We start from the raw sequence: 21,206 nt of genomic DNA on the forward strand, positions 1-21,206 counted from the left end.
AAAAAATGGATTTTATCTCACGACAAAAAGAATATTTCACTCAAGCAAGAATAAAAACTGGAGAGGAAAGGTTGTTTTGGGTTCTTGGCTTTTCATACTTGCGAAAAATTCAGAAAAAACTTTTTAAATAAATTCAATTGATTAGTTATTTTGTTAATAAATACAGCGTTTAGAAAGAATGGGGCATTTTTTGTTACCACTCAGTTTTCCCTGTCTCTTCACGAAAATATAAACATATAAACAATCCCTATAAAAGTAACGAGCAGAATTTAAGTTCGTGCAATAAGGACGAAAAGGTTGAATAAAGTAGACTGTAGTCGGAAAAAGGAGCATCTACTGTGCCAAAGAACGAAACAGATCTCCTAATATAAACATGATCAATACGGATCAACATAATGGACTTCAAGAAACAAGAAAATAAGAAAAGAATTATCAATTAGGTGACATCCATTTACAAGATGACATGGACGAGGTTTTGGCAACTAATGTTTGAGGGATTCCGATAAGAAAATCCACGATGGATTATCCAGATTAAGAAACCGATCATCTCGTCAAACAGAACGCCACTCCGCTCCATTACATAACCCAAGTCATAATCCACTAATCCTCCGCCGCCACAGTTGGAAAGAGAAAGATAATCTTGCCACGCGCGGATGTGGCGGCAGGAAGTGTTTGTCAGGATTTTCTACTTTTGCAACCAATAAGGAAGGAGGTCACATTCTCGAAAAAATTTTCTCCTTAATAAATATAAACCCCCAAAACTTGAAATTCCGCATTCCATCTTTGGTCTTTGCTCACTGCACATCTCGCTACTGCCTCTTCCCCAAAGGTCAGTTACCTGTGTTTGTTCGCAGTTGTTCACATTCGTTTAATTTATTAAGTGCTTAAGTAGTAACGTTGACTTTTTTAACTATGGATACTTACGGTAATTTAATTTCTTACTTAACTCAAATTACTTATTTACGAAGGAAATGTTTAAATGTTAATTTTTACTTTCAGATTATTATCCAGTTGTTTCCACTACGAAGTCTGCTTCAGCATCAGGTCGTCAGCGCCACTTTTACGACGAGGTCCAGCTGGAGGTACTCGACGCAGAGTTTAGCAGAGATCCGTTTCCCAATCGAGAAGGTCGTCGACGCATCGCCCAGCTGATTGGAGTTTCTGAGAAATCGATTATGGTGTGGCATTTAAATTTTTACCATTGAATTCAATTACCTGAAATTAATTTCTCTTCTTGATTGCATCAGTGGTGGTTTCAGAATCGCCGTCGGCGTGTCCGCCAACTTGGATCTTCAAGAACGGCAACTTCAACTTGCGAAACAAATCGCCAACATCGTCGATCATCACCTTACCTCTCTCGCCAACGTCAACATGGTACGTCCCTATTTGATGAAGAAAATTTGTGTAATTGATTACTGATTTTACTTCATATTTTCAGATACTTACGTTTCAACTCAAGTCCTTCCACCTCCTGGATTTTATTCGGATCCTCCGGCAGTTCCACCCGTGGAACCAATCAACTACTCCACGTCCGGATCATCATCGTCGTCTCCACTTCAATCCGAATGGCTTGCTACCAGCTGTCCACAACACGTCGTAAGTCCCCAGTCCAACTTCAATAACTCGAATGGATTCCGAACGGAGCAGCAACCACAGCAGCAAGACTATTCCTCCTACTACTGGAACAACTGGGATTACTCTCCTCCTTTCTATCCAACTTCAATGACAAATCCAACATTTTACCCCAACACTGTTTTTGATCCGCATTCCTCATCTTATTGTTTTTATTCACCTGAAACAACAAATCAGTTTCATGATCAGTCCTGTATGTAAATTTGATATTTGACGCATGATTGACAATCGAATAAATCATGAAACATACCTTAAAAAGCTTTTATCTTGTTTTAAAAGGTTAGTGAATTCCCTACATTTTTAATGGGTAATAGATAGTACCGTTCATCGGGAATAAACGAATGCCAAGGGTTTATCGATACGGCCGTTTTTATTCATCAAATCCACCAATCTAGTAAACAAATAATTAACTAATTATTCTAATAGCAAATGTATCCTAATTAATCAATCAATCAAAATACCAAATTTCACCATTTAATTATTTGTCGTAGCATTTGGATTTAAATCATCGAAACATTTCGAAAATAATTAAAAAATGAATTTAGAGGATGCAAAAGCTAATTTTTATTTAAAATAAATTTAAAGGGGGTTTTACGGAATCGAAAAAAAAATTGATTAAGTGCAGCTGGTATTTGAACCAATCATCACAGAAAAAGGACTATCTGTAAATGCATTTCACATTCAATATTTAGAGAAAAAGAAATTACCGAGAAAAAATATTTCAACGCGAAAATACCAAGTAAGGCAGAAATTTGTTGTCTTTCACTTTCTAATTCAACAAAATCTGAAAATCGAGCCATGGATTCGCCCGAGTGACCCAAATCGTCCTCGTTGTGGCCTCCTCCGGAGCCGCTAATTCTCACATCCCCGACGTGTTAACCACTCGGTCATATACGTCAATACTATATTCTCATTTTTAATAGAATTTGATAGAATGATTCAGTCCACAAGTCATGTCATTTGTGAGTCTAATTTAAAGGGACACAAACTAATGTATTAGACAAACTTACCATTGAAGACTGGTGTATCAAGTAATTAATTTCTGAGAAATTGTGTCGGATATAGAAATCACCAGCAACTCCCAAAAAATCCTTGTTGTCAGAGTTGTCCATCTGAATTAAAAAAAAGGTATCCATGGACACCTATGGAACATTAAATTAAAGCTATCTGTATGTTCTCATAGTACAGCATGTAACATAATGGATTACTCGAACTCTGAATGTGATAACAACCATGAACAAAGGCACATGCTGCTGAATCCTTTGAATATTCTTAAGGGGTTTTAATCTCACAAATCAATTCTATGCCACACTGAAGAGAAGAAAATTAATGGTTTCAAAACATATTTACTTGTAGGCCTGTTGAACTATTCTTCATTCCAACTCTTGCTCCTAATCACATGTTCCACTGGCAATTTTCTAAGCTTAGTTACTGAAAGACTGAATAAAATTACATCTCGGGAGTTATTCAGTGCAATGAAAATAAGTCACAGGTAGTTAAAAGAACGATAGAACGACAAATCTTAATGTTACAGCACTTCACAGTTCTCACCACGCTGGTCGCTGCCATGTTGGTTTCTACTTATTGTTCCGTCACTTCCGAGTAAGCCTTTCGTTTTTTATTGCTAGATGGCAGCATTTCGTATTTGTTTCCTTCTTCGCTAGATGGTGTGGACGGGATGGCGCTAATTCCCTGTAATTTGAAAATTGTAATTGAAAGATTCAGTTGAACAATTCGCGTCACATCATGAACCAGACGTGGGTGATAAGCTTTACACAGAATAAAAAATATGATGCCAGAATTCAGGATTCATAGATTAAAAAGTTAGCCGTTAAATACATAGTAAGTAGTGTATACATTCCAATGGGGAGAACGCCGGAGAAGAAAGACCTTGCCCTACATATTTTTTTAAAGTTTTCTTTTTCATATTTCCAGCCAAGAAAAATAGAGGGAAAAGAGTTAGACGCCCACAGTAGCACGCCAACCATGTGAAGGTTGACGATGACAAAGCCAAAAGATTAAAACACGATGTGGGTGCGTCAATTCAATACTCCCGCATATTAGTTTCTATTTAGTCATTTCTGTCCTTTTGTCTACTCATTTGCATTACTTTTACTAAATGATTAATCGATATCAGTCGGTTCGTCAGTGGATTTAAAAGAAATTATAATAAAAATATTTTGATGAACCATAAAAGGGAAGGTATTTGGATTGGTATCTGACCTGGGTTCGCACTCCTACTTCATTGGCTGCATAACTTGGGAGCGTGACACCAACAAGTCGAAAATAACGGGCCTTATGTACTGTCAAACAGTCGAAGTACCCGGACCATAACCTTGTGCTTCTCTTAGCGTCGGCCACAAATCAACAACACAAACAATAAGATGAATCTCACTCCGGCGACTACCATTTGATACGGGGATATCTTGATCACGATTGTGATTAAACGAAAGTGTAGGAGGAACCGTTTTTGGAATGAAATCGGTTACTCGAAAAATTGCGATCAAGTCAATCAAGAGTGAAAATGAGGTCAGATGAGCTTCAGAATTCACCACAAGGGCGAAAGAGCCAAAACGGGGGCCCCACCCAGTTTTACGAGAGCAAAAGTTCTATCCTTACATGTGCGTGTATAATATTATCCGTGCGAAAATGTTCGTCGTGCATCACCTGAAAAAAGGAATGGCCACTTCCACTTGCCGCGGTAGTCCCTACAGCACCAGGTATAAAAACAGAAGCACAAACTCTCGAAGTTACCAGTTGTACAACAACCAGAAACTCGAATCAACATGCAGGTATTAGCTCGTCCACTTCCATCGACTCTGCAATCGTCTAAATTTTTGTAATTATCTGAATTACACCTGAAAAATGTATTGAAAGGTTTTGATCGTTCTCGCCGCTGCTTTGATCGCCACTGTGGCCTCAAATGCTTACTACCCCAAACCGGCCTACCCAGCTCCGGCTTATCCGTCTTACAGCAAGTCATACGATTATGTAAGTATCACATTTTTCATTTCATTAACTGTCGATTAAGTTTTGACCTGTTTTAAATGAATTGAATTTCTTGCAGGCCCCAATGCCGTACAGCTTCGCCTGGGCCGTAAGGGACGACTACACGTACAACGACTACGCCCACCAGGAGACGGCCGATGACAAGGGTTACGTGTCCGGCTCTTACCGCACCCTCCTGCCCGACGGCCGCACCCAGACGGTCACCTACAAGGCCGACGACTACACCGGATACGTCGCCGATGTCAAATACGACGGAGAGGCAAAATACCCCGAGTACAAGCCAAGTGGATACAAGCCCGCTGCCTACCCCAGCCCAGCTTATCCAGGCTCCTCTTACCCTGCTGCTTACCCGTCATACAAACCCGCATACAAACCCGCCTATCCAGCTCCGGCTTACCCCAAATATTAAGTGAATGTATTTCTGTTATTTAAAATTTATAAATATAAAGAAGTAAAACATTCAACCAGCCAGTTTTTTACTTTCTATAGTTAGTTGATTATTTTGTTCTCTTCTTTTCCTTGCTTACTTCGTAGACTAAGAGTTCCCCTTTTTTTTCTCTTTTCCTAATGATTCAACACAAAACGAAGGGCGCAATTGGCGAAAAAGAAATCCAACCCAATTTCACTTTTGCCCGGCTTTTGCCTCCACTTTTGAGGCCGTCGAATGAACGAAAACGACACAACGATTTACTTGCGAAACATATCAATACTCTAACAACACCTATCACTACTGGGCATTTGACTACGAGTTTTGATAACGCTCACTATTTCTATATTTGCCTTATCTTCTTATCGCCTTTGATATTTCGTCGACCTTTTATACTCTTTACGTGTTTGAATCTTTCAAAAAATATTTTCGACAATCAATTTTTGAACCAAGTACGTAACGGCACTTTCTGCAAGTCAGTCGCACATAGCTTTTGCTGCTGCATCACATCCGGAGGTTCCTTTGAACTTGTTTCATCTCTATATTAAGGTAGCTTATTAGCATTAACGAATTTGTTTCTCTTTGGTGTTCGTTTTGTGACACTATGATGCACAAAGTAGGGTGGTGAGTCACAATCACACACGCAAAGCATATAATCTAGCCTAGATAAGGTGTGTACGTTGTCGGCTTGAAACTGCTAATCTATAAATTATTATGATTAAACTAGAGCTTGAGCAGACATAAAAGAATGGATGAATGTATCGAAAGCCTCTCAAAAGATGAAGCTATAATTAACGTAATTACATATAAATCTTCTTGGTTTGATCAGATTGGCGAGTGCCAGCAATTACAGGTGAGTACATTATTTTAATTATGATACATCATTTTCGATAAACAAGCTGTGGCTGATAAAAAACAGATAAGATAAACTTCTCAAGAATTTTGAATATCGATTAATGGATTCAAATTTTATAGCAAAATAAAACGATGGAAGAGAAAAACGACGAAGAAAAGAAGTTGCCAAAGAAAAAACCTTACGTCGCTTTCCTGATCGACCGGCCATTTAAAGCTACTGAAACTCAGGAAGAAGAAAAGACCTTAAATCTAATGAAACGTTTGCGCTGTCGCCTCAACTTGGGATTCCATTCGAAAGGAATCGGACAGAAGAGCGAAGACGACGACGCTGAATTAGAAGCTCTGATCGCGTTAAGCCTAGGTTCATCATCTTCACGATCTTTGCTAACCTCAGGAACCAAGGAAAGTCCTCGTACCAACAAGAAAAGCTTGTACGATACCTTGTTGAAGCTCGTGGATGAATTCGATGCAGCCGGCGTGGCTGAGATTTTCCGACTGTTGCTGGAACGAAGATCTGCCATTCCGTTGTTCGTGCCCGATTCAAAAACGCATTTCTTGAACCTGATGAGACACGTCACCTTGCCTGGAATCGACAACATCCGTTTGGGCGAAGACAAGTCGTTGATGCGCGTTGCCGTCGTCTCTTGCCGTCAGAGAAATCAGAGCCAAGCGAGTGAGATCCTGAAGAGCCTCTTCAACATCGACAGTGTCTATTGTCATGATTTCTCCACTGGCAGTGTCTCTTCCAAGTCCTTGTTAGCCGAGATCGGGTCTGGCTGCGTTGTGATCGGAGAATCCGGCCCTGAAAAGGTGAAAAACGTTATTGTCACTCACATAATCGGGGACTTTAAACCACTTTGGCCATTTTTGCAACATTTCGCCGACTACTTACTGATTGAAGACTCTTCTGTGGAAAAGGAAAGTTTTTGCCTTTCCTGGCTTACGTCTGGCGAACAAACTTTTCATCATAGATCGAGTGCGTTTCCATTCATCTGCGTTTGGAAACCGTCGGTAGATGAGACGCGCTATGAAATCAAAGAGGTTAATGGATCAGTTCAGTTATGCATAGACGGCCAGTTAGCAGGCAAAACTATCGGCATCTTAAAATCGAGCGTCGTTACAGTTATCAACAAAATTAATGCGGCAGATCAATCCCAAGTTGAGTCTCAAGAACGTCTGAGGTTATTCCAAATTCCTTTTCTGATGGATGAAGGATACAGAGCGTTGGATTGTGTCTCTCCAACAGAGATTGAGTCACGAATGACAACATCTGTTCAGAACTTGAGAGACGTGAAGACCAAGGAATTTCTCCTCCAGAAAAACTACATGGAGCAGGCGAAGCACGAAGAAACTAAGATGGAGCACCGCCTAAACGAAGGAAAGGTGCGCGAGGAAGATGCAAAAATAAAGAAATGTCGGGAAGTGCGTCGAGCCGAAAGCCATCGCGTTCAACAACATCCGTTACTGCAACTATTCCTCAGTTTTCTTTCGGAAGAAGATCCTGGATTGCGTGTTCTGTCAATTCGTTTGTTAGAAAAGGAATTGGCCGGACGTTGCGAACGGACGCTGGGACCTGAACTGCTAGAGATCCGCAAGTTGAATTCTTCTTACGTTGATAAATTAGCAACTGCATCTGGGACGAAAGACCTGGACGTGACCAGAGAGAATCTTTATTCGGCCAAAGTCAAACTGCTGAATGGGGTACTCAATGTAGAACATTTGTGGAGGGAGTTGAGTCATTTATGTACTGACATGGAACCCAAAAGACGTTCATCAATTGTTGAGAAAATTCCTCGTCTCGCTGCTCAACATTTACTGGACGGCTTCTGTCTGGAGCTGCTCGACGGGGATTCCAATATGATACACCTCGAATGGATTACCGAAGTTTTACGAGAACTTGGAGTACTGACCGGAAAAATGAAACGCATTTTCGTTTTGTCCGTCATCGGAGTGCAGAGTAGCGGTAAATCAACTTTGCTGAACACCATGTTTGGCATCCAAATGAGGACCAGCGTCGGACAGTGCACCCGAGGAGTCAACATGCAGCTGGTGCCTGTTGAAGGCCGTGCGGAGTACGACTACATTTTGTTGCTGGACACGGAAGGCACAAGAGCTCCGGAATATCACGGTATGCCCGACAGTGACAAGCGGGACAACCATATGGCCACTCTCAGTATTTTACTTGCGGACGCCACAATCGTCATTACACCGGGAGAGAATGACGCAGCGATTAAAGAAATTTTGCCGGTTGTTTTGATGGCCTATCAGGGATCCAAATTGGCCGAGGACAATGGCGGTCGACTTAGCTCCAAGGTATTTTTCGTTTACAACAGAATCGACACCAGTCAGAAGAACAAGTTGAGCAGCATCATCCAGTCACTTGGGACATCACTTCACGAAGCTTTTAGCCAAGTTCAGAACTTAGCCGGAGACTCCGCATTACTGAAATCAGAAGCGAGACCTTTTGGAAATCTTGACGTTTCAAACCCAAACTCATCTGAGAGTGACGTTTGTATTCTAGGAAATGTGAAGAAAGAATACGAACCACCGGGTGACATACCGGATTCTGCCTATGGTGAAACTCTTGTGAAATTTTGGGAACACATCCATCGACGGGTGACCAGTGCCCAGCAGGAAGGAACAGCTTGGAAAAGTAGGTCTATTGAAGAATTTTCGAATTACATTACGGAAGTGTGGAAGTGCATTTGCTCAGCCAATTTCACTTTGAATTTCGCCTCGGTGGTGGAGCGCATCACATTCGATAAATTGGATTTCGAATACAAGAAAGTGGAACAAGAGTTAGTAGAAGCCTACCTTGAATCCTTTGCAGGTCTCAAGAGGAAAATGATAGAAGAAAAAGGTGAAATTATTAGCTCCGGTTCCACGGCCTTGATGGATGTTGTTAGCAATGAAAATCTCTTTTCAAAATTCGAAGCCAAGTTACGCGAAGAAATTTTTCCTGCTGAACAAAACTTAGACAACAAAATGAAAGAGATGGTTATGAAAAGAGGACGAGAGAAGTGGAGTCTGCAGTTTCAAAAGCTGTGGGAAATGAACAAGAAAGACCAAGTTCGTAACTGGGCATATAAGTTGAAAACCAGTTTCATTTTGCTTTTTAACTACGAGCATCACGTGGAAAATTACAAGAAGAAAATGCGCAAAGAAATTCATGATTTCTTCAAGTCATACTCGACCATCATTAATTTTGAGTGGGCAGATATGGACAAGAATGAGAAGTTTGAAGAATTGTACAACAACATGTTGGCTGAAGTTCAGCAGCAATTTCCTTCCAACGATATCCCAGCGGAAGTCGTTAAAGTCTATCAGAACAGCAACGTCATCAAGAATAGAATGATTGACATGAAGCTATCTGAAGATGACTCATCCTTTTTGTCGAAATTGATGCAGGAACGCCATCACGTTTACTCAAGCGCAAATCAGAATAAAAATATTAATGTCTTTGATAAATGTCTCAATTCTGTGGATGCAACTATCAACCAGATTGCTGCAAGTCAACAGTACTATGATGACAGCATCATTTCTAATTTTATCTATGATGTCGATGCAGCCATTACTTCCCATTCTGTTTCTACATACTCTGAAGTTCGAAAAATTCACATCTACGGTCAATACGTCATTATCACATTGATGGAGATTATCGGAAGAGAGTGGGAGGCAGAAAATTCGGTGCTCGCTAAACTCAAACGCAACAAAGAGGCCATGCGTGAGTACTTTATGATGGTGTCACAGGGCGCCGAAAAAATCAAATTGTTTTTGGCCACCTTGGCAAACGCCTTGAAAAGCATCCTCATGCTGGGTAATTATATAATTGTCCGTAATATAATAATTTTTGCGTAATAATTCTTTATTGCAATTTACTTTTAGCATTTGAAACAGAAATGATCCAGAAAGTGTTCAATATAATTCGCGATCAACGGTGGCTGTTTGACGCCAGATTCATGAACAAGCACATAGATCTCCAATTGATCGAGTTGCTGGAGGAGAATCAAATTGACAAAGTTCTCGAGTGCTTAAAAAATTCGCAAAGCTTTTATGCAGATGTGTTACACCGGCTAATTGCTCAAAATGTTTCTAACGTCGAAGAGGAATGGCAAAACTTCACTTCTCATCTGAAACTATGCATCACAAATGCAGCCCTAGCATTGACGGAAGTCGGGAGTGGTAAAGCCCAGAATTTCGTCAACCAACTGCGAACTGAATTTTTAAAAGGTGGCCTGCAGAGTGAACTTTTAGCCTCAGCGTTTTTAATCAATTTAAGTGGCGAATACGAGGACTGTGAAAATGAAGACGATAGCGAATTTCAAGATGCCTGCATGAACGATATGATTCGAGTGCTCGATTATCAAGAACCCCCAAAAAATCAGGAAAAATTCGCAAAAGAACTGAGCCCTAAAGTCGTTCAATATATGAAACTTCGGAACGATCCCGTTGTCCTACCGCGTTGTGATGCTTACTGTCGCCTGTGTAGTAGTTTGTGCATCGAGGCGGCTAATCACGACACCAGTCTCACACCGCACGACGCTATTCACCAACCGGCAGGCATAGCTGGATTCACAAACGTAAACGATTCGACTTTAGTTTCGAAAACGTGCAGTGATTGTTACCAAAATAATTGGAGGTTTCGAGTATCCGATATCAGTCAATGGCATGACTATTCAGATTACGCTAAAGTCTTTCCGGGATGGAAAAATCCTCGAACCAACGAAGAATCACCACTCCGTGAATACATTTTCGCTACGTACAACGAAGAAATCGCTAAAAAATACGAGAAGACGCCCTGTGCTAATGTCCCTGCCAAATATTTCCGGGATTTGTCTACCATCCGGGAACAGTTGAAAAGGGACATGGGTGAAATTTAAAAGCACTGCAAAATAATTCTTTTTGCCACTATTTCATGTTGTTTTGCAACAAAGAGGTACCAGACGTGTGATAACAGGTCCCTCTGGATCATAAATTTCCTAGTTGCACTTTGTTTTTATTAGAGATTCAAGTTAGAAAACCATTCCAGTGTTGTTTCTCCAAGGCAATCAGAATGTCTAAATTTACAAAGAATGATTCATTTGCAAAGTAAAACGGTTGAAACTACAATTATTAACAAAGAGTGTAAGAAAACTGGCAAGAAAATTTGATGGTTGGGTTGGGCCTACCGTGTTTTCTAATCTGTCTATCAAGTATCAACATGATTGTTTCCCACTCAAACTTGCCCAAACTTGTTTGTTTTTTCTACAGGAACAACACTGGAATGCTGAAAAACAACTTATTTTGATTTCTCGAATTAGGTTATTAAATAATTTTCAAATTTTAGTTATAATTTCAATCTCTAAACTAAAACTAAAAAGCAAAGCGCAAATAGGAAATTTAGTATTTTACCAAGATGTTTTCACAAATTAACACAATTGCTTTCCCGATGTACCTTAAACACTTAAACATACTTTAGCAATACATTTGAATATTTACTCATTTCAAAATTGAATTTTACCTTCAGCCGTTTTGCTGCTCATCTCATCTTCAACTTCGGAGTTCGGAACAAAACAAAAGCAGAGCAGACGACATTTCTCTTCTACTAGCTGTCAGCTGTCGATCGTTGAGAAATGAAAACCATTATAATAAAAATCGAACCCTCCCCTAAATCTAATCGCTTCGATAAAGCCATTTTACTTAAAAAAAAAAAAAGTTTAAGTTAGAGGACGACGATTTTTTTTTTTTTAATTTTCAAGTTTATTGAATTTTCAATCAAGGAAATGGAGGAAATGCGCTTACAAAATTTGCTTGAATATTTCGTTATTTACACGAAACTTATGTCTTTTTGACTGGATACGGTAGTTTACAAACAAAGAATAGTTTGTAGTCATGTCGACTGAGGTAATCTGAATCGTAGACTTCCCAGCACCCCTGGCCCGATTGTTCTTCACGGAAGTCTTTGACGATCAGGAAAAGACGTTCTCTGACGCAACCTTTCTCAGCACCTCTATCCTCATTTAAAGCCTTTTTGATCAATCCTTGATAATATTCGGGTGTGCCACAGAAATTCTCATATTCTTTTACTTTTTTGGAGCTGCTGCTTCCAAACAACGACCAGGATGATGGTTCCCCAATGTCCAGAAGAGTGCTAGGATCGTCTGCCCATCGAAGTTTCGTAGGATCCTTTGACGTCAGGTTGAAATATCCACCAGTCCAGATTAGCTTTCGCCTTTGCGGATCTCCGTTGTCTTCTCCAAATATTTCGTTAGAATGACGCTCAACACCGTTGTTGATTTCAGTATCAAGAGCCGACGTCTTTGGAGCCAACATTTGAGCGCCAGATGCCAAATGCTGACAAGTTTCCCGAGCCATCAAATACGATCCTCGACCCGAGAAAGCCGCGTATTCATTTGCAAACAATTGATTCTTTTCGTCCGGTAGGAAATCTCCGAGGAAATTGCGTTTGAGGTTGAATGGAAGGCCGGCAGCAGCCACTTGACAGACGAAGCTGAATTCCAGGTGTTCGGTTTCATAGAACAATGAGCTGTACAGCTGCCAGCATCCGTTTTTGGTGGGACGGTAGTCCTTGACAACGTAAACCAAAGAGTTGGTGATTGCGCCGTATTTGCGGAGTTCATCCAGCGACACTTTTAATATTTGCATAGCTTGTTTAGGTTCGCAGAAATTCTGATGCCACTCGGACAAACCAGCTTCATCTATCCAGCGCATTCGGTTGATTCCGTCTAATTCCAAGTCTATGTATCCGCCAGTCCATATTTGCTTCCGGAATCCGGATAAGAGGGTATCGTCGTTGACAAATAGAATTTGGTGTAGATTTTCTATGCGCCTGTCGAATCGTTTTTCTTGTTGTTCGGACAGAACGGTCGTCAGGTTGCCACCACCTCCGGGTAGGGCGGCGCAGACTCGTTGAGCTTTGGTGAAAGACAGTCTTCCGGGATGGAAAACGTATTTGTGATCGGGTGAAATGAACGTGTCCTGGGCACAGAAATTCTTGTATCCCATAGCTGGTTCTTCTGTGCAAGTAGGAGCTAAAATACTTTGGCCGGAAATGATTTTTTTCACGGTGGAAGGATTAAAAAAGTATACTCCGAGAACGATCAAAACGATCAGAATTAAAACGCTACAGAGAACGCTGACGGCTATACTCCGATTCCATTCTGGGGGATTCCGAGGATTGGAACGATGATAAACTCCATCCTGGTAAACTAAGTCTTTTCTTAAACGATGCGTATCGTTACTATCAGCCATTTCTATATTCCTTAATCAATTCAATCAGGAGATGACAGGAGGTACATATATAGAGAAGACTGTTCGAATTCGTGTGAGCATTCAAGATTTTCGAGCTATTTTTGTTTAATATTAAGATCGATCGACTAAAGGTATTAATTCAACATGAAACGCTATTTTTTAAAGAGGAATTTTACTCACAAAGTTCATTCATTTAAATTTTAAAAACATGTTCTATTATAAAAGAATTACCTTTTTGAAACTAGTACCAGCCTCCGTTGAGCCGGCGGCGGAGTCCAACGGCTTTTGACAGCATGACGGGCCTTTGAATGGATGGAAATTGACTAAGCACGAAGTCAACTTGTTGGAATGACTGACAGTATCCATCTAGAATTTGAAGAAATAAGTTGGTAAAGTATAAAAATAAGAAAACTAGGTAAAGATAAACCTACATATGATACGAAGTTCAATTTGGTAGGATTCATTGACATTTCACGATGTCAGAACAAAATGGGCGACACTGGGGACATCTAGTAATGATGCAACCAACTTAAGATTCAAAACTCATAACTGGATGTCACCACTGTCGCTCTTATTGTTAACCTTGTTCCTACGTACGTAAACGAGACGAAATGGACAGAACAAATTGTTTCTAATTTTACTTATATTCCTGTGATTTCAAATACCAAATTGACTTCATATCATTATGTAGGTTCATCTTGACCTAGTTTCCTTATTTTCATATTATACCAACTTATTTCTTCAAATTTTAGATGCATAGCTACTGTCAGTCATCCCAACAAGTTGACTTAGCACTCAGTCAATTTCCATCCATTAGATCCTCATGCTGTCAAAAGCCTAAAACTCATGTTTGAAGCCCCCATATAGTGTAATACAAATGTGTGAAAAGGTATTTTCCCATTACTGCTACCAGCACACCAACCACACTATGTCAAAAGCCTTACTAAATCATCACCCAAATGATAAAGGTAAGCATCAATATCACCGATCACCACACTACTGCAATACTTCATGACAATTTCTTTAGTGTCGGGAAATTTATCTCAACTTGAGGTGTGCTTGCAGTGTGCTTCTTGAAAAAGGTAAAGATTGATATGCTTTATTCATTTTTATTTTTGAATTAATGTAAAACATGTTTTTTTACAGAGCACGCAGTTCCTTTATGGATACGTGTGCTCCTGGCACGGAGATTCTTGTGCCAATGCTGACCTTTGTCCATGACGGAAGAGGGATTTCCACCATTGTCTTCTCCATCCTATCTTCGCGACGTCCGCTCATCTAGCTTCACTGCTTTGTATGAACTGCTACACAACTTGTCTTACTTCATCGACGAGTTGGATCCCTTCAGTGTTCGCTTCCGCCCGTTTTGACACATCTGTAATCATTCACTACGGGATTATGCCCAGGTAATGCCCAGATTGTTGGGTAACAATTGACTTATTTTCGTAGGTTATCTATTAATAGTCTAGTAGCGTTAAACTCTGTCTGTGTAATAGTTTCCAAAATCAGGCCCTTCTTACGCGCAAACGAAGTTTTACTTGGACGTTTCTTTTGTCTAACGCTAGATGGCTTTTTGATAATTTGCAGCTGTCAAAACAGTCAGTTTCAGTTACTTTGCACAGCTCTTTAAACATTTATTTGCAGTTGTTTTTTTTGAAATATTTAGTAATAACTGACGATAACTATTCCACCAACAAAGCTCACTTGTTAAATTTTCGAAAATTGCATTTTTTTTCTACTTCCGGTTTTCACATTTCAGTCAGTAGTTCAGTAAATATTCTTCTGACGCACGAAAGAACCACATATTCGTGATCCTCGTAAAATTTGTGGTAAAGTTCATGTTATGTTATGTTTTTTACGTACGCGTACTTCCGGTTTCGAAAATTTTCCTGAACTATATATATATAGTTCAGGAAAATTCTCGATTTTGGCCAAATTTTGGATTTCGTTTAAATCATACTTAATCGACCCCAAATTTCATGGAGATCACGAATATGTGGTTTAATTTGATGACAGCTCAATGGTTGAGGAGCTGTGGTTACTTCCGGTATACTTCCGGAAATTTTTTCGAAAAACTAGCAAGTGAGCTTTGTTCTGTGTATAGTTCTCAATATTGTAAGATTGTTTTTAAGTTTAAAAAATTGCATCTTTAAATCTTTGAGCTAAAAAACTTGATTATTGTTTCCATCTGTATTATGTAACTTTTATTGGCATGTCACTAAATAAGAATTGTTTTCTTTTTATTCAGGTAATGCAGAGGAAACGTCGAGAAGGTGGACACGTTTTCCCCTAGCTCCTTAGCACGGGCTGCGTGCGTTGTTTTGCCTCGTGGTTTTCATGCCGTGGGGTCGGAAAGTCGCACCAGCCCAAATCTGCCGCAAGGCGCCTGTTACAAGGCAATTCACCATAGTTCCCCCTTTTCAGCACGGACTTGTCAGCAATGGCAAGTCCCACCTTGGTCATAGATCCTTCAGACGTGGCACGTCGAGTAGTAGAGAGCAACCTACGGGTTGTATGGCGTGGCAGCCAACGGGTTAACTGAAGTGTATGTATGTATTTATGTGTGTATGTGATTGTAAAATGTGGTGGAATTGTGGGTGGAGGTGGGACAATAAAGCAATTCCTTTTTTAAGTTTTGTGTTTGCTGCGTCTTATAGCCAAATGCCTAATCATTTCCAGACTTTTGACTTCTGTTAAGTACTAAACACTCTGCAACTCATTTGTTACGCCAACTTAAGTAAAAATAGAGTTATTAACTTCAAAAATTTAGAGTAAACATTAAATAGCGACTTAAGCAATATAAGCGATTCCAACATATGAAATAGTCGCAATGTCAATAGGCTTGAAGGTGTGGAGAGAAATCGTAGAAGATGATTACCATAAAAAGATGTATTTTCTCTTTAAGCTCAACGATTCCAAGTGATTAATAATTATTAAGATATGACCGACAAATCTGAACACAATTAGATAAATCAGAAATTTTGGCTTTAGTATTTAAGAGCCTCCCTGTAGTAAAGCCGTAGTAAAGTGGAGAAGTGAAGGTTGGAATGGTTGTGATGTAACATTCGGGTGTCTTAACGGTGTAGTAACTCAGGGCAGTGGAATACTTCGCAGCTTCGATGCAGTAAGTCGGAGCAGCCTAAGTAGTGATGTAATACTCGGGTGCCTTAGTTGTGTAGCACTTAGGAGCATGGGTATGGGAACGAAGCCTCGGTATGGTAGCTGAAGGCAGCGTGGGTTGTAGAGTAGTGAACGGGAACCTCAGTCTAGTATTTCGGTCCAACGTAGTACGAAGGAGCAACCGCTGTGTAGCAATTCGGTGCAGAGTAGTACTAGGACGCTTCGGTGTAGTATTTGACCGCTTTGGTGGCGTAATAAGCTGGAGCCTCGGTGAAGTAGCTGGGAACGGAGTAGTACTTAGGCCTCAGTGTAAAAGGCTGGGGCAGCATACGTGGTGGTGTAGTACTCCGGTGCCTTGGTGGTGTAGTACTCCGGTGCCTTGCTGATGTAACTAATAATAACTGGCATATTAACGAACAGAAGAAAATAATAAAGTGATACAAAACTCCATGTAGAAACAGAATATTTACCATTTGGTTGAAGTGTAATACTCGATGGCCTTGGTGTACTGGTATAGTAGACGGGAGCCTCAGTTTGGTAGTAGCTTGGAGCAGAGTTACACTTAGTGAAGTAAACTGGGGCAGTGTACTTGGCTATGTGGCCTTTTCGGTGTAGTAGTAGTTGGGGGGCTTCGTCGTAGTATCTAGGTGTAGCGTAGGTTGTGGTGTAGTAGACTGGATCCTCGGTGTAGTATTACAGTTCAATGTAGTAGGAAGGAACAGCTGCTGTGTTGTAAGTCTGGGCTAAGTAGTACTTGGCCGCCTCAGTTGTGGTTGTGTAGTTCGGGGCAGAGTAGTACTTGTGCGGTTCGGTATAGTACTCGACCGCTTTGGTATTGAAATAAGATGGAGCATCGGTGTAGTAAGATGGGGCAGCATTCGTAGTCGTGTAGTACTTGGGGACTTCGGTGTAGTAGGCTTGGACAATATACTCAGTGATGTAGTACTTGAGAGCCACGGCGTAGCAAGTAGATGTTGCGTATCTAGACGTTGTTGTGTAGTAAGGCGTCGACGTGGTGTATTATCATTTTGCTGCTGTTGCTTGGTATCCACCATGTCCAGGAGACATCTGTACACCCGTGATCGACCCAACCATTAACCATACAACACCAAACAGCAGCATGGCGCCATAGTTGTTGATACCTATAAACGATTTGAACATTAATTATCGAATATAACTGGTCATATCAACTGAAGACAAGATAAAATTAATGCACGACTCGAAATAAATATGGATGTTTACCCGTGATTGCGAACCGGTATAACAATGAAGGCAGTTGGTGACAAATAATGAGCTGCAGTTGTTGCCGTGTCGGAGATCCTCACTCGACTGACTCGATTTTTCCTCACCCTCACCTCTTGAGCCTTGCGGCTATTATACCTGCTTGATAATGAAGCAAACACTTCCCGTTCTCACCCAACCTCTTAACCACTGCATGAAACGTTTTACGTAATGATCTCCGTCACCTTCGAACGTCAAGGACATGCAAACTGGCATTTTCCTTCTGCAGGTTTCCGTTGCTGGGGGGTGGGTCTACAAAAACCAATATCAAATTAATACCAAATGGATATGGCTTAAAACGAATGGAATCACGATGTAGTACTCGGGCTCTTTGGTGATGCAGCTCGGGAAGCATAAATTGTAGTGTAATACTTTGAAGCCTCGGTGGTGTAGTATTTGAGGACAACAACCAACAGCAGCACGACGCCACGGTTTACTATACAATAAATAATTTGAACATTAATATGCAATAATAACTGACTAAAAAGCAATAGAAATTGATACAAAACTACAAGTAACAGATTTTTTACTCATGATGATTGCGATTTAGTGACAAATAGTGCACAGCAGTTGTTGCCGTGTCGCAGATGCTCACTCGACTGATTTCCGTAGCCTTTTCTCTCGCCTTTTATACGACTTTTTCTTTTTCTCACCCTGACCCACCTCTTAAGCCTTGCGGCTATTGTACCTGCTTGATAATGAAGCAACACGTCCAGTTCTCACCCAACCTCTACACCACCGCATTGACAGTTTTACGTTTTTGTTTCGACCTTCGAGCGTGAAGAAAATGCAAACTGGCCTTTCCTTCTTTAGGTTGACGTTCCTGGGGATGGGTCTACAATAACCAAAATCAAAATGAATACAAAATGGCTGAGCCTTGCTTGGCTTTTGTACCTGCTTGATAATGATGCAACACGTCCAGTTCTCACCCAACCTCTACACCACCGCATTGACAGTTTTACGTTATTTTCCCCGCGACCTTCAAGCGTGAAGGACATGCAAACTGGCCGGCCCGTCTACAGGTTGAAATCTACAATGGTAATTGAAAAATAATTAATAACCACTGCATCAGTTTCAGTTGAAACATGTTGAAAATATACCTAAATTTAACTTGGCAATCTAAAGTTAAGTAACCATAACGAGTGTTCGACTTTTTCTCCATCATCAACACAGTAAAGAGTACGAATATCTTCTATTAGGTGTCGCTTTACGCGCTACCACTCCTCGATTGCAGTATAACAATTAAAGTTTACACTTACCCACTATTAAAAAATAAATGGGTAATCTTGACGATGTTGGGAATAAACTTCACAAGTCATTGACAACTATAATAAATTAGTGGCGCACGTCAGGTTGAGAATAATCACATATTCTTTGCATAAAAGTGCGCGACGGCTGTTCTATTACAAGCATTGGAAATTCCAAGTACCTAACGAAAAGTCAAATGCTAAATTGATAGCAGCTAATTGCTTGATGATGTTTGCTAGTAGTTGTCAATTTGTTGCGCTGGAACGCAAAATAGTGCATCAAATTAACTAAAGCAAGATTTGTCAAAGCTCTTGGCCCACTAAATCTAACTCATGTTGACAAGTCCAGTCTAGAAAATAGTTGCTGAGGCAACGGGTGATAACGCGCATGAAGTCATAACTAAAATTATTTCCCGTCAGCGTAATAATTTGATAGCAGTAAAAAAAAAATGGAAAAGAAACCATTGACATGTTTTATCGTCAAATTATTAAATGAAAAACTGTTTTTAATGTACAGTACGGACGCTGCCCACGGAATTTTAAGACAAATTGCTTGATTAACAAGTGTGAAAAGTAACAAATTTGTCGCCGTCTAAATTGTTATTTTTCGATTTCAGGTTTTCCGACGCTATCATTTACATATTGCTGGTCGTTTTCAATCGCTTTTATCTTAGACAGCATTTGTACAAAACACGTACAAGGTGATAAGGCAAGTAAGGCCATAAGATATGATCTGGTGATGTTGATGAGAGAAAATAAAAAAGTTAATAGCTGCCTTTGAAAATAGGAAAACCTTGGAATTTCGTACCACAATAAACCGAAACTTTTGGCCGACACTCTGGCCGACCAACGTAAAATAATGACGAGGGAAATTTAAAAAATTTGGATCTAACCTCAAAAAGAAAAGAAGGTCCCCACGTCTCATCGAGCGCTGGGGGTGGTCATGGTTCATCGCGATGCATGAATGGCAGTTTTCATCCGTATGGATGGAATTGTTGGTTTACTCCGTCAATCCAATCCAGGAAACTAGAGAATATAAAAAGGCAAAAACCAGTTAAATAGAAGCATACAAATTCTAAACGCAAAGTAGATTAGTTAATGAGACGCTGCAACTTGAACGTGTTACAAAGTGATCGAAAGCTTCCGCATAAAATGTGACTCAAGACAGAGTCGCAACGTTCAAAGGCTGCGAAAACAATGCGTTGTACAATTTCGCAAGTGGCCAAAGTACTGAAAAGAGTCTTAAAATAATTCTTTAAACTGCCTGACGATCGTTGCCAAAAATTGGTGAACGCAAAAGGCAAGGCTAGTTTTGCTGGTCGTGGAACGGTTAAATGTCTTCGCATTCAGGTGATGAGCAGACAGACGTAATGCACGATAGTCTAAAGGTTAAATGCAAACGAAAAATCATCAGATGCAACCAGTGTGCCAATAGAAAACGTGACTGTCCCATGAACGCGACAAATTCAAAAATTCTTATTGGCACATCTAAGTGACTCTCAAAAGCCAGTGCATCTTCCGTCTGCGATTTTAATCCGAACTACATGAAGTTCCATTGAGTAGGCACTTCCATTTTACAACCGAGGAACGAAATACTAAACTTAATACAGTCGTACAGTCGTCAAGTTTCGTTTTGATACAGTTGGCATAAATTTTTACTCAGAAAACTAAGAAAACAAAATTGAGTATTGCCTAACGTGTCCTGGCATTGAAAAAAAAAATTACATTTGACTTAAACGTGGCTTTGCCAAATAAAATTAATCTACGCATCTTGTAGCTTAAAGGATAGAAACACCGTGACTGTAAAAGAGATTGGCTAACTTTTCTTAATGAATACGTCAAAACAAAAACTAAACAACAAAGAACCTGCTGTCAAGACTGGGTGGAGCATGAAGCCATCTTTTTCACGCGATTCATCGTATGAAAGTGCACTGAGTGCAATTGGAGGCTACGGGGCTACAAGCCAACATATGACTGTTTCATAGTTCATAACGAGAAAAGAAATAACACAAGCTTCACAATGTGGAAAAAAAAAAAAATAGATAGAAAACTCACGCGGCGTGTCAGCATTCCAATGCATATTCATCAGAAAACAGCACAAAATGTAAGGAACTGTTTCGATGTGCCCCCTACGATCTCTTGTATAGTTTGCCGATTTTCGAATCACTTTGAGTAAAGCACAGACCACGAAGGTGTAAAGTATCCAGTAGCATTTCTGTCAATGCACATGCTTAAACAGTACGACACTATGTTTCTGTTAACAGAGGACAAGTTTGAATAACGTTATTTGAGCACTAAACCAATTTGGAAAGCAGATTCGAAAGCTTCATGTACAAGTGATCCAGCCGCCATACAAACACCTACTGACTGAGGAGAAGTAGGCC

The 21,206-nt window shown here is 40.2% G+C and overlaps 3 protein-coding genes and 2 long non-coding RNA genes across 5 annotated transcripts; 3 read left to right on the forward strand and 2 right to left on the reverse strand.

Annotated features, from left to right (window-relative positions):
- The first annotated feature begins 912 nt into the window (after window positions 1-912).
- Window positions 913-1,916, forward strand: LOC124348424 (homeobox protein OTX2-like). The gene is made up of 5 exons (XM_046798631.1): window positions 913-925; window positions 1,000-1,178; window positions 1,248-1,374; window positions 1,439-1,825; window positions 1,912-1,916. The coding sequence occupies exons 1-5, from the start codon at window positions 913-915 to the stop codon at window positions 1,914-1,916; spliced, it is 711 nt and encodes a 236-aa protein (XP_046654587.1).
- Window positions 1,917-4,339: 2,423 nt separating this feature from the next.
- On the forward strand, window positions 4,340-5,105 carry LOC124350103 (adhesive plaque matrix protein-like). The gene is made up of 3 exons (XM_046801115.1): window positions 4,340-4,424; window positions 4,510-4,623; window positions 4,700-5,105. The coding sequence occupies exons 1-3, from the start codon at window positions 4,419-4,421 to the stop codon at window positions 5,048-5,050; spliced, it is 471 nt and encodes a 156-aa protein (XP_046657071.1). The 5' UTR covers window positions 4,340-4,418; the 3' UTR covers window positions 5,051-5,105.
- Window positions 5,106-5,523: 418 nt separating this feature from the next.
- On the forward strand, window positions 5,524-11,405 carry LOC124349378 (interferon-induced very large GTPase 1-like). The gene is made up of 4 exons (XM_046799925.1): window positions 5,524-5,617; window positions 5,898-5,921; window positions 6,044-9,740; window positions 9,809-11,405. The coding sequence occupies exons 3-4, from the start codon at window positions 6,056-6,058 to the stop codon at window positions 10,801-10,803; spliced, it is 4,680 nt and encodes a 1,559-aa protein (XP_046655881.1). The 5' UTR covers window positions 5,524-5,617; window positions 5,898-5,921; window positions 6,044-6,055; the 3' UTR covers window positions 10,804-11,405.
- A 4,837-nt stretch (window positions 11,406-16,242) lies between these two features.
- Window positions 16,243-17,627, reverse strand: LOC124350216. Its single transcript, XR_006920468.1, has 3 exons — window positions 17,537-17,627; window positions 16,765-17,436; window positions 16,243-16,695 (listed from the first exon to the last, which is right to left on the reverse strand). It is a non-coding gene; the product is annotated as an uncharacterized LOC124350216 (long non-coding RNA).
- Window positions 17,628-17,790: 163 nt separating this feature from the next.
- Window positions 17,791-18,214, reverse strand: LOC124350473. The gene is made up of 3 exons (XR_006920999.1): window positions 18,106-18,214; window positions 17,898-18,011; window positions 17,791-17,827 (listed from the first exon to the last, which is right to left on the reverse strand). It is a non-coding gene; the product is annotated as an uncharacterized LOC124350473 (long non-coding RNA).
- Between the last annotated feature and the right edge of the window lie 2,992 nt (window positions 18,215-21,206).

Source organism: Daphnia pulicaria, chromosome 7 (genome assembly GCF_021234035.1).
Source record: "Daphnia pulicaria isolate SC F1-1A chromosome 7, SC_F0-13Bv2, whole genome shotgun sequence".
In the NCBI taxonomy this organism is placed as follows: domain Eukaryota; kingdom Metazoa; phylum Arthropoda; class Branchiopoda; order Diplostraca; family Daphniidae; genus Daphnia; species Daphnia pulicaria.

What these genes read in the sequence shown, in the direction of transcription:
- LOC124348424 (XM_046798631.1), top strand. An exon ending in TTTCTGAGAAATCGATTATG is followed by an intron (nt 1,179 to 1,247) that starts GTGTGGCATTTA and finishes TGATTGCATCAG; the next exon opens with TGGTGGTTTCAGAATCGCCG. An exon ending in CTCTCGCCAACGTCAACATG is followed by an intron (nt 1,375 to 1,438) that starts GTACGTCCCTAT and finishes TCATATTTTCAG; the next exon opens with ATACTTACGTTTCAACTCAA.
- LOC124350103 (XM_046801115.1), top strand. An exon ending in ACAGCAAGTCATACGATTAT is followed by an intron (nt 4,624 to 4,699) that starts GTAAGTATCACA and finishes AATTTCTTGCAG; the next exon opens with GCCCCAATGCCGTACAGCTT.
- LOC124349378 (XM_046799925.1), top strand. Translation starts at nt 6,056, where the DNA reads ATGGAAGAGAAAAACGACGAAGAAAAGAAGTTGCCAAAGAAAAAACCT. An exon ending in GAAAAGCATCCTCATGCTGG is followed by an intron (nt 9,741 to 9,808) that starts GTAATTATATAA and finishes ATTTACTTTTAG; the next exon opens with CATTTGAAACAGAAATGATC.